Source organism: Nyctereutes procyonoides, unplaced genomic scaffold (assembly GCF_905146905.1).
Source record: "Nyctereutes procyonoides isolate TBG_1078 unplaced genomic scaffold, NYPRO_anot_genome, whole genome shotgun sequence".
In the NCBI taxonomy this organism is placed as follows: Eukaryota; Metazoa; Chordata; class Mammalia; order Carnivora; family Canidae; genus Nyctereutes; species Nyctereutes procyonoides.
In genome coordinates, this window is record NW_026575140.1 from 24785437 (window position 1) to 24802076 (window position 16640).

The window sequence follows — 16640 nt, forward strand, 5'->3', positions numbered from 1 at the left end:
GCTGCTTTCCCAGGAAAAGAGGAGAGCTGCTCATGGCATTTCACCAAAGCCTCTCAGCTGCTTCTGTGTTGCAGAATCTGCTGTTCTGTGTCTCTTCTCAGGGCTGGAAAAAGGCTTGGATTTCTTTTATTCCATCTAAACCGGGGCAACCTTTGGCAAGGTACTCACCCAACAGGACTGTGTGCCTGCGCAGGCCTGTGGCCCACGGCCCCTGGGGGCTGGCTGTTCACCTCGTTTTGATGCTAATTAGGTTCTGAGAGCCTCTGGAGGGCACAGGTCAGGAGGTGTCTACAAAGGCCTTCTCACAGTTGCGGGGTCAGCACCCCTCTGTGCTAGAGCCCAGAGCCTGGGCAGTAGTCAGGTAGTGCCCACGTGGAGGCGGAGTAGGGAGTCGAGGGCAGGACACTGTAGCCTGGGACAGAGTTGCCTTCCTACTACCTTCCTCGGCTAACACCTACAGCTGCTAACACCTGCAGCTGTGGGCCTCAGGGGCAGGGTCACCAGACCACATGCAGTTCTAGAAATATGTGCACTGGCTCCTCGCAATCCAGAGAGGAGACCCTGGGAACAACCATGGAATGCCTTTGTTCTTAAAGAGTTCACTCAGGAGTGTTTTTGGGTGGGGGATGGGGGTCAGCACCTCCACACCCACAGTATAGATGAGAGCATCTGTGTCCTGTGCATGTGCAGCAGGCTGTATGATACACAGCACCCCCAGTGTAGACAGACCCCAAAATGGGGCCTCATGGCAACAATGTGGTGTAGACATGCTCAAGCTTTGTGGTGTAAGCGGTGGGCTTACTGCCTGCAGGGCCAACTTCTGTACCACACAGTTGAGAGGAGGGGGCCATCCACACCCCCCTCTCCCAGCACACAGGTGGCAAGTTCAGGACTTTGTTGTGGGGGCCTAAGGTTGGCGATGCCGACTTCATGCAGATGAGTGCAGGTTAGTTTGTTGCTTGAAAAAGAAGTGGGGTAGATCCCTGGGTGGCGCAGAGGTTTGGCGCCTGCCTTTGGCCCAGGGCGCGATCCTGGAGACCCGGGATTGAATCCCATGTCGGGCTCCAGGTGCATGGAGCCTGCTACTCCCTCTGCCTGTGTCTTTCTCTCTCTCTGTGCGACTATCGTAGATAAATAAAAAATTTAAAAAAAAAAAAAAAAGAAAAATAAGTGGGACTTGGAGCAGCCTGAGTGGCTCAGTGGTTTAGTGCCACCTTCAGCCCACGGCCTGATCCTGGGGTCCTGGGATGGAGTTCCATGTCGGGCTCCCTACATGGAGCCTGCTTCTCCCTCTGCCTGTGTTTGTGCCTCTGTCTCTCTCATGAATAAATAAAATATCTAAAAAAATAAATAAATAAAGTGGGACTTAAAAGATTTGTTTCCGTGGGGATGTCTAGGGGATTTTCAGTTGAAGTGTCTGCCTTCGGCTCAGGTCGTAATCCCGGGGTCCTGGATGAAGCCCCACATCGGGGTCACTTTCTCAAATCTTAAAAAGATGGGTTACTGTGATGACTGCTCCATGATGAGAAAAATCACAGATTCATGCCCAGAAAACACTGGAGCACTGTGCTCTGTGCCTCTCCCCAGGCAAGCAAGCATGGAGTGAGGGGTGCGGGGTGGGGGGGGGAGGCAAGGGGCAGGGGGCGTAGAATCTGCCTGAAGGGAATCTGCACAAAGCAGAGAACAGGGGTCAGAAGGAGACAGGAGTCCTCCGGTGCAGAGGTACCACATCTCCCATGCAGCACCCTGCATACCCCTCCACTGGAGGAGTCCTGCCTGCGGATGGGGGTCGTGTGGAGCTGGGCCTCACGCCTGCATGGCGAGGCAGAGGAAGCACAGGGGACAGGTGTTCCGGGACAGGTGTTCCAGGACAGGAGGGTAGGGCCCACCTCTGACCCTGCTGCCTGGACCTCAGCCCCTCCACCCCCACGTGTCCCCAGTGCCCTGCTTGGGGGAGGGGGGGTGCTGACAGCATGAATCAGGCATTGGATGGGGTGAGGTCCTTGTTGAGAAGGTGGCCCCAGGCCAGCTGTGTCCCATCCCTGCAGTGTCTCTGAGGAGCACAGGGTCTGTACTCTGTGGGCACATACCCCTCCTTTGCGCTGGCTCGCACGGGCTCTCCTGCCCCCCAAATCAGCAGCCTCGAAGGGACTCTGCTGGTCCCAAGTGGAAGCTCAGGGAAGTGGCTCCCATTCTGGACAAAGAGCCAGACAGTGGTCTCCCTGAGGCCACACAGCACAGGACCTCCTGTCCCAGTCGTGAGTCACTCTGCTTTCCCTCCCATTCCTGCCCGGGCCCTGGGAGCAGATGGCTGGGGGTGGGTCAGGCTGGGGAAAGGAGGAGACAATTAGTTTCCAAATTAAAAGGTCTTAATTGGCGAGGAAAAAGTTGAAGACGCAGAGCGACCCCTCAGCTCAGTCCTGTGTGCGGCCCCTCCTGGAGAGGGCCGGTCGTGTACAAAGAGCATTTAATTAATTTATTTATTTCTTTACACATAACTGAAGTGATGTTACAGTACATAAGTTATTTACAACTGTGCAGTAATGTGTTGCAAAATAAATTATCTAGAAGGCAGCAAAAGTACATTGTGAATGTGTATAAAACTGTACAGCGTTTACGGGTACACTTTTTATATGATTATTGGCTCTGTAGTGTTTCAAGTTATGTTCTCAGAAAGAGAAACAAAATGCCCAAGATTAAAGGAAAAAATATACAAACCACGTGGATTTGACTCCATTAAAAACACAACCCAAGTCCTGTCCTGGCTCTGTGTCCATCTGTGGCGGGAGGGCGGCGCGGCCGGGCCCTGTCCCCAGCACAGTGTCCCAGCGGGACTGGCGCCCATGGCAGCAGGAGGGCCGCTGGGGCGGCGCTCTCCCTGCCCTCCGACCTGGAGGGCACTGTTTATGAGGGGTGGACGCCTTAATTTTATTTTTTAGTTGATCAGAATGGAACAAGAAATTTTAAAAACACTCGGTTCTGCAGCTCCTGAAATGCCTGTGCAGACGGCTGGAGAGCAGACCCCCGGGCCGCTGTGTCCGCCTGTGCGTCCCCGCGGTCTTCTCGGCCTCCCGCGGCAACTGGTAGAAAAGAGACTTGCTCCAGGGAGCAAAGTGCGGGGTCTCTCCCTGGGTGTCCCCACCTGAGGGACGAGGTCTCCTTCCCCAGCCCCGGATGTGGCAGCAGCGCCGGGCAGACGTGTGTGGCCCTCGCCTGTGTCCTGTGCGGCCGTCCTGCGGTGCGTCAGGCTGGCAGAAGCACGAAGTCGTCATTGACATCGACCATGGGCACGTAGAAGGAGGGCACCTCGTTCACGCACAGGGATTTGTGCCCTGCAGGGTCCAGCTCCTGGACCTTCAGCTGCCACTCCATCCTCTGCACAGCGTTGAGGGCTGCGGCCTCGTGCTGTTGCCGCATCAGGAGACACGTCTGCGCGGGAAACACAGCAGGTGAGGGGAGCTGAGGCCAGACCCCGGCCACCCCCCGCAGCTCCCATGCCCCGCCCCAGCTTCACAGCAGCATCTGACTATGAATTCTAGCTGCTGTTCTTTTCCATTTCATTTTACAATTACTTAGGGCTGGTGATTTCTGTTTCACTTGCAGTAGAAATTATGCGATTTTAAAAATGTATTTTTAAGAAGGCTCCACACCCATCGTGGGGCTTGAACTCATGACCCCAAGATCGAGTTGCGTGCTCCACCCGCCGAGCCAGCCAGATGCCCTGAAATCACGTCTTTTAAAAGTGAACATTAAAAAAAAAGGGGGGTTTCAAGCATTTAGTATTTGGGGGTATCCTCTCAGGTCCTAAATAATGGTGGTGGTACCATCAGGGTATGATACTAAGTATCCCGTGTCAAGTAGGAAGAAAACTGAAACCTGAAATAATGTCTCTGACGGGATTCACTGAGCAGGGACAGGACGGGATGCGGCACAAATGGACCTGGGTCGGACGCAGTTTGAGCAGAGGGTGGCTGTGAGCAGTCTGACGTCACCGTGTGGCTCATCTTGTTTCTCAGATGTGCGCAAAAGCACTGAGGGTGGTGGAGTATCACAATGTCTAGTTTCCCTTAAAATAATTCAGTTAAAGTGTGTTGAGGGGATCAAGACATAAGCCCTCCTCCATCTGTAGCCTTCTGGAAACAAATCACTGTGCGCTGCAGCGTGGTGGCCAACTCTCCAAATCTGTGCAGACTCAGTGTATTTCATCCGTTTCTTTTTCTTTTTTTAAAAGGTGTTTGTTGAGAGTGCATGCGCCAGCGGGAGGAGGGGCAGAGGGAGACAGACTCCCACGCAGACTCTGTGCTGAGCGTGGAGCCCGATGCAGGCAGGGCTCGATCCTGCGACCCTGAGATCAGGACCTTAGCCGAAACCAAGAATTGGATGCTCAACTGCGCCGCCCCTCCCCCCGCGGCGCTCCTCCATTTCTTCTGTTCACTCTTTTCTTACGGTTTTGTAAGTGCCTCATGTTAAGGGCACTGGACTCCTGGGCTCTTAATGTACAACGTCTAACTCAAACGTGGTCAAGACGACCGTCTCCGGCTACAGGAAAGCCTTCCCTGCGCAGCCCTGCAGCCCAGGCCGGCCCAACTGTGCGCCATCACCCTGGAGCTTCCCAGGGACCAGCCTGGGGCCATGGACGCCACAAGGGCTCCTTTCTCTCTGCTCTGGGCTCTGTCTACTCCGCACAAGCACCTCCCCGTGTGCACTGCTGTGGCGCTGTCGTGGTCACAGGTCCAGGAAGGAAGGGACACAGGTTAAGGCTGGCATCCTGGAAACACTCTTCCTCTCCGAGAACAGGTACCCCCAGGGGGTGGGGATGGAGCCCCAGAGCTTTAACGAGAAGAGCAAGTGCGGCCCTCCAGGCCCTGCCTCCTGGAGCTTTCTGGGGGTGGCGCTGACCCTAGTATTAGTTCTGGAAATGGCAGTTCAGTTCCTTGGCTGGTGACCCTAGCACCTGCAGGTGAGGACGGGCTTCTTACTTGCTAATCTTTCTCTATCTCCCACCCATCCTCTGGCCTGCTGCACTGGTCAGCACATCCAGAGCAGTGGTGCTGGGTGCATGCTGTGACCTTTGAGGAGGGCTCAAGGTGGGGTCCCACAGAGGTCTGACCGCCAGCTGGTGACAGGAGCTGCTCCCCGCACACCTGGACAGGAGGGAAGACACTCTAAGGAAGCAACATGGGGGCGGGGAGACCTCAGCTCCCTGAAAGTATCAGCTGGGCTCAGAGGGTCCGACACTGTCACTTCCAAACAGGGAACCCAGCAGCAGCCCCCCCGCCCCCCCCGCCCCCAACACCTGCTGGGACCCCCAGCCCAGGCGCAGCTCAGGGGCCAGAGGCCCTCACCTTCATGCGGTCATACTTGTCGTCCACGTCCTGCAGCCAGGAGATGAACTGGCGGGCATTGAACCGGTCACGCACAGACTTGTTCTCGTCCCCCTACAGGAGAGAGAAATGTGGACACTAGGTTGGGAAGAGCCAGGAGAGGGCACCCATGCTGGCACCTCAAACCCTCTCTCAGGTGGAGAGTGAAAGCCGCAGCTTTCACTGGGTCTTCCAGGGTCCCCATGGGCAATCCTGTTCAGGACTGACCAGCATGACCCTCCCTGTGCTCCCCCGCAGGAGGCTGCTACATGGGCGGGTGGGAGTACAGGCTTGGCACAGACATGGGCACCATCTCCCTTGGGGGCCATCCGGAGGCACACCGTAAGGCCTCAAGGAGCACATATTTTCACTTCCTTGTAAACTGTCTTTGAAAAGGACTGTGAAAGGCCCGAGTTGGCTCCACACAGCAGACAGTGCCAACTTGATGTCATAGTCCTCATGTACAGTGGCACCTGTGCTCTGGGAAGAGTCTACAAGCAGGTAAGCCTTAGGCCAGAGGGGCAGCCAGCTTGGTGGTTTCACCGGCCCCTGCAGTCGGGGCCTTCTGTGTGACCAGCACTCATCAGAGTCTCTCCCTGCGGCCCCATGCAGCCCCTGGGAGCTGAGCGCAGGCCCTGTACCAGATGTGTGGGCAGGCCTGCTGTGGCTGGACTCCTCCCTTATGCTCAGAAGCAGCTCCCAGGGTCACCAGGATCAGCTCCCCAGGGTCACCAGGATCCTTGCTAATCCCTGAAGTATCCTTCAGCCCCTGACCTCGTGATTTTATGGTTGATGGACTACTGCTTTGCTCCAGGCAAAACTTGTCCTATTACATAGTATGTTAAATGGGGAAACTTTATTTAAAGTAGGTTCCATGGCCAATGCGGGGCTTGAACTCACGATCCTGACAGGAAGGGTGGCACGTTCTACCGACTGAGCCACCCAGGCTTCCCTGGGGGGGCAGAAATTTTTAAGATCTATCCTTAAACTTAAAGACTGTACATAAGTAAATGGAAAATCCTAATCTCTAATTAAAAACAACAACAACAACAACAACAACAAAAAAAAAAACAACGTCCACACACAGCCAACCTGAGAAAGCTGCTCACAAGCCTGGGGTGCAGCGGGAGCTCACGCTGGCTCATGGGGCACCGGGGGTTATGAAGGGGCACAGCAGTGTTTGGGTCTGCTCCCACACCATATTCATGTGGACTCGGCCCTAAGTGACACACGCTGGGTGGATTATAAGAAGTCACGATGGTTGCTGGGGAAAAGAAACAGTCTGACCTCCGGTGTGAGTGCGGGTTGCAGCAGGATGTGGAGAAGCAGTGGGCTTGGGATGGAGGAGGGGGAGGGACACCAGAGTCTGCTCTGTGTGGTTTGATCTCACACATGTCTGTGGACAGCTCAGCACTGGGAGTGAGCTCGCCAGGCTCCTGATGGCATAGGTGCGCAGGCGCAGTCCTACAACCATGGCAGGGGCAGTGGGAGGAAGGCTGGCCACCTGGAGTGGACAGAGCAGGACTGCACTGGGGCCTGGGTGTCACCAAGGCAGAAGCACAATCATGGGCTCCGATGCCCCCTGGCCCTCAGCTGCAGGATTGTGCTGTGCCCCTGGCCATGCAGGACAGGCCTTCCCTGGGGCAGGCCCCTGAAGCAGCAGCTCTAGGTACGACTCACCCTAATTGTTCGTTCGAGAGGAAAATATTAGTGACTTTAAGTGACAGACTGTACTCACTGAGGCCCACGAGGACTGTGGAATGGAGTCATGCGTACTGCTGTCTGGTGGCCCTAGGGCCGAGACTGAATGAGACCAGGTGGGAAACAGGAGAGGAGTGCCCAGCCCAGGTGGCCACCAACCTGACTTTCCAGAGGCATGTTATAGACCTCAGAGTCGAGCAGCATGGTGCAGGCGCTGAATGGCACTGCCTGGTTCGCGATGGTCCTCGCCGCCCGGCAGTGAACCCGCAGGATCTCCTGCTCGCAGGAGACAATGAGCTTCTCCTATAGGAGAGGAGCTGGATGAGCTAGGACTCATGTGGGCCAGATGCGCCCCGACCCCAGGCCCCGTGCCCACCTCTTACCCGCTCGATGCTGTGCTGCAGACGCAGCTTCCCCCGCACAGCCTCCTGCTGCTTGAACAACTCCTTCAGGGGCTCCGCCAGGGAGGGAGGGGGCGCAATCTGCAATCATGGGGGCAGGGGGTTGGTGGGGCTGTGAACCAGGAACACCCACCCATGCTCTGCCACCCTCTCTGCACAGCCTGGGTGCCCTGCACCGTGGTGACAGGCAGGGGAAACTTAGCTTTCTTCTAGGAAGAAAGATGTGAATCCCAGTGGAAAATAAGCAGAGATTACACAAACTACAGGGACCCCTCCTGTTCTCCGTTTCCCAAACTTCCCATGATGATCATGGTACTGTTTTGAAAACTAAAGTTTAAACAAAAAACAACCAAATATCTCACTGAACAGAAATCTCAGGCCAGATTTTTCCAAATCTAGTAACCCAGGGGATCAAGCAGCCTCTCAGGACAAACAGCCTCGGTCTCTTGCCCAGGGTATCCTGGAATGGGGAAGAGCCATGCTGGGATGTCCTACTGGGGTCAAATCTAGCTGTTCCCACTACCCACCCCCAGCTACCCCAAGAGCTGGCCTGAGCTGTGCAGGGAGAGGGGTGGCCCAGGTGCCACACCTCCCACTGCCTCACCCTGTGAACCTGACACTCAGAGCCACTTGTCCTGGATCAGAAGGCCCTGGAGGTCAGTCCTGGTCAGCTGTGCTTTGTGCTTAGAGAGGAGCCAGCTCAGCAGCTTTGAAAGCACCCTCGTCCACGTGACCCCCTCTGGGGGGTTCCCACTGAGACTACCCCTGTGGGCTGTGTGCCTGGGCCTTCTTTAGGAGGGCCTCATGGCATAAAGAAGTTTCAGCCTTTCTTCAAAGTGTGCTGGCGCCCCTCTCCCCCCGAAAAAAGCAGCAGGTCACAGGTGCAGGGTGAGAACAGCCACCCTGGGCTGAGATCCTGGAAAGCAGAGCAGAGGAAGGCTGAAGTCTGGCTGTGTTGTGCAAAGAGGAGGCAGGAGCCCACGCAGAGGAAGCCGTGAGGGGCAAGATGTGTGATTAATGGCTCAGATGTGGACTTGAAAGGGTCAGGAGGTGGTGTGCATGGTAGGGCATGGATGGGTCACGTCTGCACAGACACGGGGTCACCAGGTACCAGTGGAAGACAATCAGACGCCAGGGGAATGCAGAGAGGGAGAAGAGGGCTCTGGGTGCAGCGCCCACAGGTGGGCTTGGGAGGCCTGAGGATAGCCCTCTGCATGGAGAAGCCTGGGAGCCCCGCAGAGGGTACGCCTGGGGGAGGTGGGAAGGGCCCTCGTGGAAGGAGAGGTTGTGGCTTCGAGGCAGCAATGTGGGGCTACTGGGAACCAGCACAGAAGTGTGGCAGGGCTCAGAGGGGCCAGGCCCTTATGTCCCTGGGGGTGGTAAAGGGGCGAGACAGACCCTCGAGGGTCAAGAAGCAGTACTGCTGCATGGGTGTGCCTGATGAAGGAGGTGGGCCGTCCCGGGTGAGGAGAGAGGACACTGGAGGGCGGGGGGGGGGGGGGTGCAGTGCACAGGGCGCAGTCACAGCAGGCAGAGAGCTGGGTGGAGGTGCACAGCACACAGGCACCAACCGAGGACCCCGTGGAGCAGACGCAGGACAAATGATGAGTGACAGAGCCGAGCGAGCAGGTCTCCTGAGCCAGAGGGGCTCTGCCAGCAAGGACCACTGAGCGGGAGGCTGGTCCCAGGAGGCAGCAGCCCAGGCGCCCCAGCCCTGCTACTCACCACGGGGATGTGCAGCTTGCTGAGTGGCTTGCCATCCAGGAGGTAGGAGCCCGTGTAGGTGACGTACTCGGCGTAGCACTGGGGTGCCTGAGGGGTGATGTAGCAGAGGATCTTGCGCTTCTCCTCGATCTTCTTTCTGATCTGCAGGTATTCAAAGTACGGGTTGGACCTGTCGCTGTGGTAGGGCTCGATGTCATCCAGCTTGATGGCATCCACGATGGCAGCCAGGGTCTGCTGAATCACCTCCCGTGTCTGCTGCGTGGACGTGTTCATCTGCTGCTGCAGCTGCTGACTGGAGCGCTGGAAGCGGCGCTTGCGGGGGTGCTGGGCCTGGGGGTCGTCGTCCTCACAGCAGCGGCCCTTTGTTCTGGGGGCAGGGGCAGGGGCGGGCTCCTTCTCTGAGGGAGGTGAGCTCTGCTTGTTCTGATTGGCTAGCATCTGAGCCCGGTTCCTGGTCATGCGCTGGGGGATCTCCTCCACTTTGGGCGCCTTTGGGGCTTCAGCCACAGGTTTGGGTTCTGGTTCTGTCACTTCAGGCTGGATGCTGCCCAGAGGTCCCTCGAGACTGGCACCATCCAGGGGGCCTGCCCCGTCCACTGCATGTGCCTGGGCCACACCATCCACAGGGGTGTCAGGCACACTGTGGGATGCGGCTGTGAGATCCTGGCCCTCGGCCTCCTCCTCTCCACTCCCTGGTGGAGGCTGCTCTGACGGTGCTGCCGCGGGCCCCAGGCTGGAGTCTGAGTCCTCGGGGACCCTACCCTCTGACACAGTGCCTGCTTCTACCGTGGCTTCCAACATTGCATCTGGCTGGGGCTCCTCGGGGGGCTCGGGCTCGGTGGGGAGCCGGGGGGCCACCGGGTCAGGAGGCAGCACAGGCTGTTCCTCGGCAGCTGATGCAGGGATGTCTCCACCACTGGGGACAACAGGGGGCCCTGCAGGGGCATCTTCAGGAGGAGCCAGGGCAGTCTCTTCTACAGGTTCTGTTTCAACATCAGAAACATCTTTAGCTTGAAGAGGGGGGAGCTCTGGCAACGAAAAAGGCCCAAGATCTAAGTCATCTTCAGAGTTGGGGAATCCATCAGGCCAGGGCACTGGCTCCACCTGGCTGAGCGCCGAAAGGTCATGCCCATTTTCCAGGAAGTTATTTTCTATGGGCCCCAGAGCCTCCACCTGAGTCACCGTGGTCAAACACGAAGGCTCTGCGGCCACATCGGCAGGTGCTTCTGGAAGCGGTTTGCAATTGGTAAAGAAAGGTTCCAGCCTGGAAGCAGTGGCAAAGGGGGCTGGCTCCTCTGGGGTGGAGACGGAGGCTGGGACAGCCTCTACCTCATCACCCTTGGCGCCCTCAAGTCCAGGCTCAGTGGCTGACAGAGGGTATGCGTCAGGGGAGCCTGGGTAAGGGGGCTCTGTGGTGCCAAAGGGCCCTGGGGCAGCAGGGTGGAGGGCCTCAGTGGGGCAGAAATGCTGCGGGGACTCTGGGAGCTGCTGTGGGGACTTGAGCAGGAGGTCTGGCCCAACAGGCCAGCTGACAGGGTTCTCAGGGGCGCCCCCAATCAGACTGCAGGAGAGGCCCTGCTCTGAGGCCGCCGGGTGTGCCCACTCGACGGGTTCCTCCGTGATGACCGTGCTGAAGGGGCCCTCATCCAGTGGCTCCAGGTAGCTGGGCTCTGGGGGGATGATGGCGGCAGTGGCCTGCTGGTCCTCTGTGGCATCCAGGGGAATGCCCAAATCAGGGGGAAGGGTTCCCTCCATGGATGGGGCCAACAGTTCATCTCTGTGTGGAGGGGGGGACTTTGCTTGTAAACCAGAGAAGGCACCCTCTGGGGAGGGGGTGACGTTGACCACAGCTGCGGGCGGGCAGTGCAGAGCATCTGCTTTGGGGGAGGGGATGCCATAGTCTGGGGAGTAATACCCCGGAGACAAGCAGGCGAACTTCTCGGCAGGACCCGTGGGCCCAGGGGCCTTGTCCTCCAGGTGTTGGCCTGGTGAGTCATAACTGGATGCTGTGGGCACACTCTGCTGTCTGAACAGCTTGTCCCCAGTGCTGAACTCTTCCTCAGGGGTCCTCCTGATATCGACAGAGACCGAACGATAAAGACTCGTGCACAACGGCCTTGTGGGCGTCTGGCTTGCGGTCTCTGAGATCCCGCTTGCTGCCACTGAGAACCTGTCGAAGAAGGATGGGGAGCAGGCGCTGGTGGATGTGCTGGACACAGGCTGAGGGTCTGTGCAGTCGAACATGAGGTCAGAATAGTCATCAGCACTGCAGGACGGCGTCCTGGGCGTGTGCATGGCCTCCTCATAGCTGGGGCATGACACCACGGAGGCAGGCGTGGGGACCCCAGTGGGCCGGCCTTGGTCAGGCCTGGGAGATGCAGGCAGGACCTCTTTCATGTGTGGCCCTGCCAACCAGTCCCTGGTGTCCACAGCTGGCCCTGGGTGGGGCTTGTTCTCGGGAGCTGCTGGAGCGGGAGCAGACTCCCTGAGCTTCTTGTCCTTCAGGGCGGGGTCCAGCGCCAGCGGCTTCTTTGGAGGGACATCCAGGCTCTTCTTCCGTGCGTCCTCAGCTGGCTTCATCCTCTCCTTGAGCTTTGGGTCTCCAGACCTGTGCCTCATCTTCTCCATCTGCTTCATCCTCTCCTTATGCCGCTTGTGGCGCTCCTCGACCTCCAGGTCCTTCTGGGAAAGCATGCGCTCGAAGCTGGTCATCATCAGGTCGCCATCACCCAGCAGCTTTTCTCTGGGCCGGGTGTCTCTCTTGCCCGGGTCTCTGGACACCGGCAATTTCTCGCCGTTGCTGACTTTTGCTGGGTCACCCTTCTCTTTCTCTGGATTGTCCTTGAACTTCTCCTTCAGTCTGGCCTCGCTGAGTTTCAGGCTGTCCTCCCTGGACCTGTCTCGGAGCGGGTTTGGGGGTGCATCCTTGTCTCTCGCTGCAGGCCTCTGCTCGTCCTTGTGATGCCGCAGGAGCCCATCCCCGTGCCTGTCCCTGTGCTTCTCCCGCTCGTCCCTCCACTTCTCCCGGTGCTTCTCTCTCCTCCTCTTTTCCTTGAGGGCGCTGGCAGCACTCGACCCATAGGGCTTCAGCTCCTTCTCTATTTTCTTGGACGGCTCTCTTTCAGAATCATTTTTCTCCTTCTTCTCTGTGGAGAAGAGCTCAAGGGCTTTCTCTAACCCGTCCTCTGTGTCAGCTTTTGCGCCGTAAGGGAGCCCGTAAGCATCAGCATCAGAGAAGTCCTTATCATACTGGATGGGGTCCTTCCTGCCACTGGAGTCCTTGTAGTCATCGCTCTTTTCTCTCTTCTCAGATTTGTCTTTCTTGACTCTCTCTCGATCGTGGCTTTTCTTGGACGAAGATGAAGAGTGTCTGTGCCTCTCCTTGTCCTTGACCTTGTCCTCGGTGGGCTCCGTGAAGGACACCTCTAGGAGGGCGCTGAGGCCAGGCTCCTGCCCACGGTCAGTGAAGCTGTCCGAGGACACCTCACTGGCCTTGTCATTGGAGTCCTCCCTGTAGGCATGCAGGGCCTCCTCTTCCAGCTTCTCCAGCAGGCTTTTCTCAGCCTCGGCACTCCGTGATGCCTTCCTGTCACGGCAGTGCTCCTTGTCCGGCCTCTCCCGGTGCCGCCCCTTGGTCTTGTCCTCAGCAACAGGCCTCCTCTCCACCTTCTCCGGGGGCTTCTGTTTGTTCTTCTTCTCCTGTGTGGAGTCCACTGATGTGCGGTCCTTCCTGTCCTTGTACTTCTCTGCAGGCTCTTTCTCCTTTTTGTCCTTGTGCTTCTCGGGAACTTTCTCTCTCTTGTCCCTGGCCCCATCTGGAGCTCCCTTCTCCTTCTTCTTCTCTCGGAGTTCCCGGTCCTTCTTGTCTGTGTGCTGCCGCTCAGCAGAGTGCTTCCGGGGCCGCTCAGTGTCTGTGGGGCCATCTGCCCGCACCACATCCCCGGCCTCCCCAAGCCTGAGTGCGTTAGCCGCGTACTCATCTTTCTCATCCTCACTCTCGTCAGTGAAGATGTCTGCGATATACCAGCTCTTTTCCTTACCCTTCTTCTCGTCTTTCTTCTCAGGGAAGTCCTCGGAGAGCAGCCCAGGGAAAGTCTTCTCCCTTTTCTCCTTAACTTGGTCAAGAGACGCTTTCCTCTCCTTGTCTTTGCCGTGTGTATCTTTATGCTTCTCCTTGGCATCTTTTTTCTCTTTGAAACATTTATCAAATTCCTTGTCCTTCGGACATTTCTCAAGGATAGACTTTTCACTTTTATCTTTGTCGCCGGACTTGTCTCTGTATTTATCCCCCTTCCCTCTGTCCTTCTTCTCCTTCTCTCGGGCTGGATGGAGCCTCTCCCAGGGCTCTAGGCCCTTTCCAAAGTCGCAGTCGGGCCTGTCCTTGAAGCCAGCCTCACCCGCCAGCTCCTTGAGCTCCTCGCGGTATGCCTCATCGGGCTTAGCCCGGCCATCCCTCCGCTCCTTGATACTCTCAAGGGGGTCCTTCCTGTCCCGTCCACCCTCGGCAGACTCCCTCCTCTTCTTGTCCTTCTCGGGGAGGCAGCTGGTGACGCCTTTGTGCTTCTCCATTGGCTCCTTCCTCCTCTCGCAGCTCTTGTCCAGACAGTCCCTGTCCTTCTTCCTGAAGAAGGCATCCCTGTCATTCCGCTTGTCCCCATAGTCTCGCTTCTCGCGGCCCCTGTTCTCTCGCTTCTTATCCTTGCTGTCCTCTTTGACTGTCTCCAGGATTAGCCTGGCCACAGGGTCACTCTTCACATCCCTGTAGTCCGTCACTGGAGAGTCCCAGCTGTCATCCCCTTTGAAGTCGAAGGAGGAGTCGGACAAGTCAGAAAACCACCTGTCCTGTTGGTCATCAGAGAGGCTGAACTTGGTGTCTTCGTTCTCCAGAAACTGACTTTTGTTACAGTATTCATCAAAGGCAGACGAGTCTTCCTTATAAACCTTTTCTTTTTTGAGTTTTTCTTTCTCTTCTTTGAAAGTCTTCTCCTTCTCCTTTGAAAGTCTGTCCTCCTTAAAGTCATTCTTTTTCTCTAACTTTGAGGGCCTGTCTTTGGACTTTTTCTTCCTTTCCTCTTTGTACAGTCGCAGTTTTTCCTCTTTTGGAGACTTTTCCTTCACTAATTTCTCCTTTTCTGCTTTATTCAAGCGCTCCTTCTCTTCTCGGAAAGACCTGCTCATATCTTTGATTCTTCTCAGGGATTTTTCATCCTTGGAAACTTTGAGCATCTCGTCTTTGAAGAGCCACTCCTTCTCCTCTGCCTTTACTTTGCCAAGTCTCTCCTCTTTCTTGAGATGCTCCCGGTCGTGCTTCAGGGCTTTCAGCTTGTTGTCGTTGGAAACGTCGTTGTCCAGAAGGATGGCCTTATCCGACCTCTGCTTTGAGTCCTCATACTCATACGTGAAGCTCTTCAGCTTAAGCTCCTGACCAGCCGAGCACAGCCCCTTCTCCTTGTTTTTGTGTTTGTGTTTCGTTTTGTGTTTCTTGACAACTTTGCCCTCCTTGTCCAGCTTGGGAATGGCACCATCCACGCTGGTGTGAAAAGAGTTCTTCTTCTCTGACAGCGTGCTCTGCAGGCCACCCCTCTTCCTATGCTCCTGCTTCTTCCTCACGGGCTTCAGCGACTCCACACTGGAGCCATCAGAGGAGCAATCAGACTCGCTCGTCAGTCTCGTCCTTGTGGAGTCTGATAAAGAGCTGACCTCCGACCAGGCAGGAGAGGAAATGGTTTTCCAATTGTCTGTCCGCCAGTGCTTGGCGTGTGGGTCTGCATGGCTGGGGTTATGCTTCTGGGCAGCAGAGCTCCCGTGAGACGAGGTGGAGGAGGCAGACAGGGAGCTGAACAGGGAGGGGTCCTTCAGCACCAGCGGGGACTCCTTGAGGCAGCCGGAGCTCCCCACGGAGTCCCCGTCGTCCTCGCCGCTCTCTGAGGACTCGCTCTCTGACTCTGATGAACAGAACTTGTCGTTCCTCTTCCCAAATCGCACTTCTTTGCCTTTTGTTTCTTTCTTTCGCTTCTTTTTCACTTTATTTTTTTCCTTCTGCTGCTTGGAGTTGGAAGGTTCCCGTGTTTTGTTACTGGGCAGGATCGTGTGTGCCGAAAGCCTCAGCTTCTCTCCTGTCCCCACAGTGACACCAACGTCCTCCTCATCCGACGTGTCCGACAAGATGCGATGAGCCGCTTTCTTTGGTGCGATTGTGTTATTTTTAGTGTAACTTTTCACTTCCATTTTGGGTATAGAAATAAAACTATTTGATTTAGTTTCTTTTCTGTAATCCTTTTTCAGTAAGTGTTTGTCATCTACTGGAGGGACTCTGTCTTGCTCATCATCCTCATCAAACTCGTACTCGTCCTTGACAGGTGTCACAGTTTTCTGGGGCTCCGGGTTCTTAGCCTTGTGCTTCAGGCCTTTCTCAAATTCAGAGTCTGTGTTATTGCCATCAACTGAGCTAGAAGGTGCGAATGACGGGGCGTCCTCCTCCTCTGAGCTCTCTGCTGGGAACAGGGAGGAAAGGGTCAGAGGCAGATTCACAGTAACTGCGCAGGACATGCGCAGGGAGAGTGCTTTGTGTGTGAGGCCTGGGCTGCCCTTGGCCGGGGGGTGGGTGGGTGGGGGTGGCGGGAGTGGCGGAGCTCTTCACCAGATTTAGTGGATTTAGTGATGTGGAAGGCTGACCCCAGGCAGGAGGAAGTCAGAGAGAGGCTTGTGTGAAGGCAGGGCCGGCATATATAGAGCCAGCCCATAGTACTGTTGGCAAGGAAACCCCAGAGACAGGGTCTGGGCAGTCCAGAAGCTCCTTTATAAGTACAGGTGTCTACAGAGGCAGGGAGGCCCACTGTGCCCATGTGGTTTCTGGCGCCCCATGGCACTGGGAGGCCCATGCCCTGCACCCCCACCCCAGCTGACACACACAGCATGGCACCCAAGTCACTGACCGGTTGAGCTCTCCTCGCTGGACGTGTAGGTTCCCTTGCCCAGCAGGAGATTCACCATGGTTGGGGAGTTGGCCACCTTTAGTGGCGTCTCGCCTTTTCTGTTGCTCTGCTGAGGGTTTCCTCCATAGCGTAACAACAGCTTCACCACCTACAAAACAGCAACAGGCATATCAGGGAGCTTTCTGACAGACACAAAGCACACCACCATCTGGGTGAAACTGCAGCCCATTCAGAGAGCCTTGTGCTGAACCAGAGAGCAGCACTCCGTCCCCATGGCTAAGGACCAGAAACCGTGTACACTACACAATCCGGCGGGGTCTCTGAGCCGGAGCCTCTCCTGCAGGAAAGACCCTAGCAGTGTCCCACCCCATTTCAAGCTCTCCACTGCAGAAGTCCTCCCCGCTCTCCATGGGGTCCCCACACCCCCAGAATCTCCTCACATGTGCACTCCCTTCCCGCCAATGATGAGCTGCCATCCGGCAGGGTTGAGGGGGTGTGGGCACGTTCTGGAAGTT

At 56.6% G+C, this 16640-nt stretch overlaps 1 protein-coding gene across 7 annotated transcripts in view; it reads right to left on the minus strand.

Moving 5' to 3' along the window:
- Nucleotides 1–2414: 2414 nt before the first annotated feature.
- The window catches only part of ANKRD11 (ankyrin repeat domain containing 11), a 190788-nt gene continuing 176562 nt past the window's right edge, over nt 2415–16640 (minus strand). For 4 of the 7 annotated variants that reach the window (XM_055306996.1, XM_055306993.1, XM_055306999.1 and 1 more), the window contains 6 exons: nt 16126–16273; nt 9191–15684; nt 7448–7546; nt 7224–7367; nt 5346–5438; nt 2415–3429 (listed from right to left, as the gene is read on the minus strand). In XM_055306996.1, the coding sequence (XP_055162971.1) occupies nt 3244–3429; nt 5346–5438; nt 7224–7367; nt 7448–7546; nt 9191–15684; nt 16126–16273 (7164 nt within the window). In that variant the 3' untranslated portion in view covers nt 2415–3243. Of the gene's footprint in view, nt 3430–4979; nt 5145–5345; nt 5439–7223; nt 7368–7447; nt 7547–9190; nt 15685–16125; nt 16274–16640 lie in introns of all 7 variants that reach the window. The other 3 variants (XM_055306997.1, XM_055307000.1, XM_055306998.1) reach the window with 2 other exon arrangements.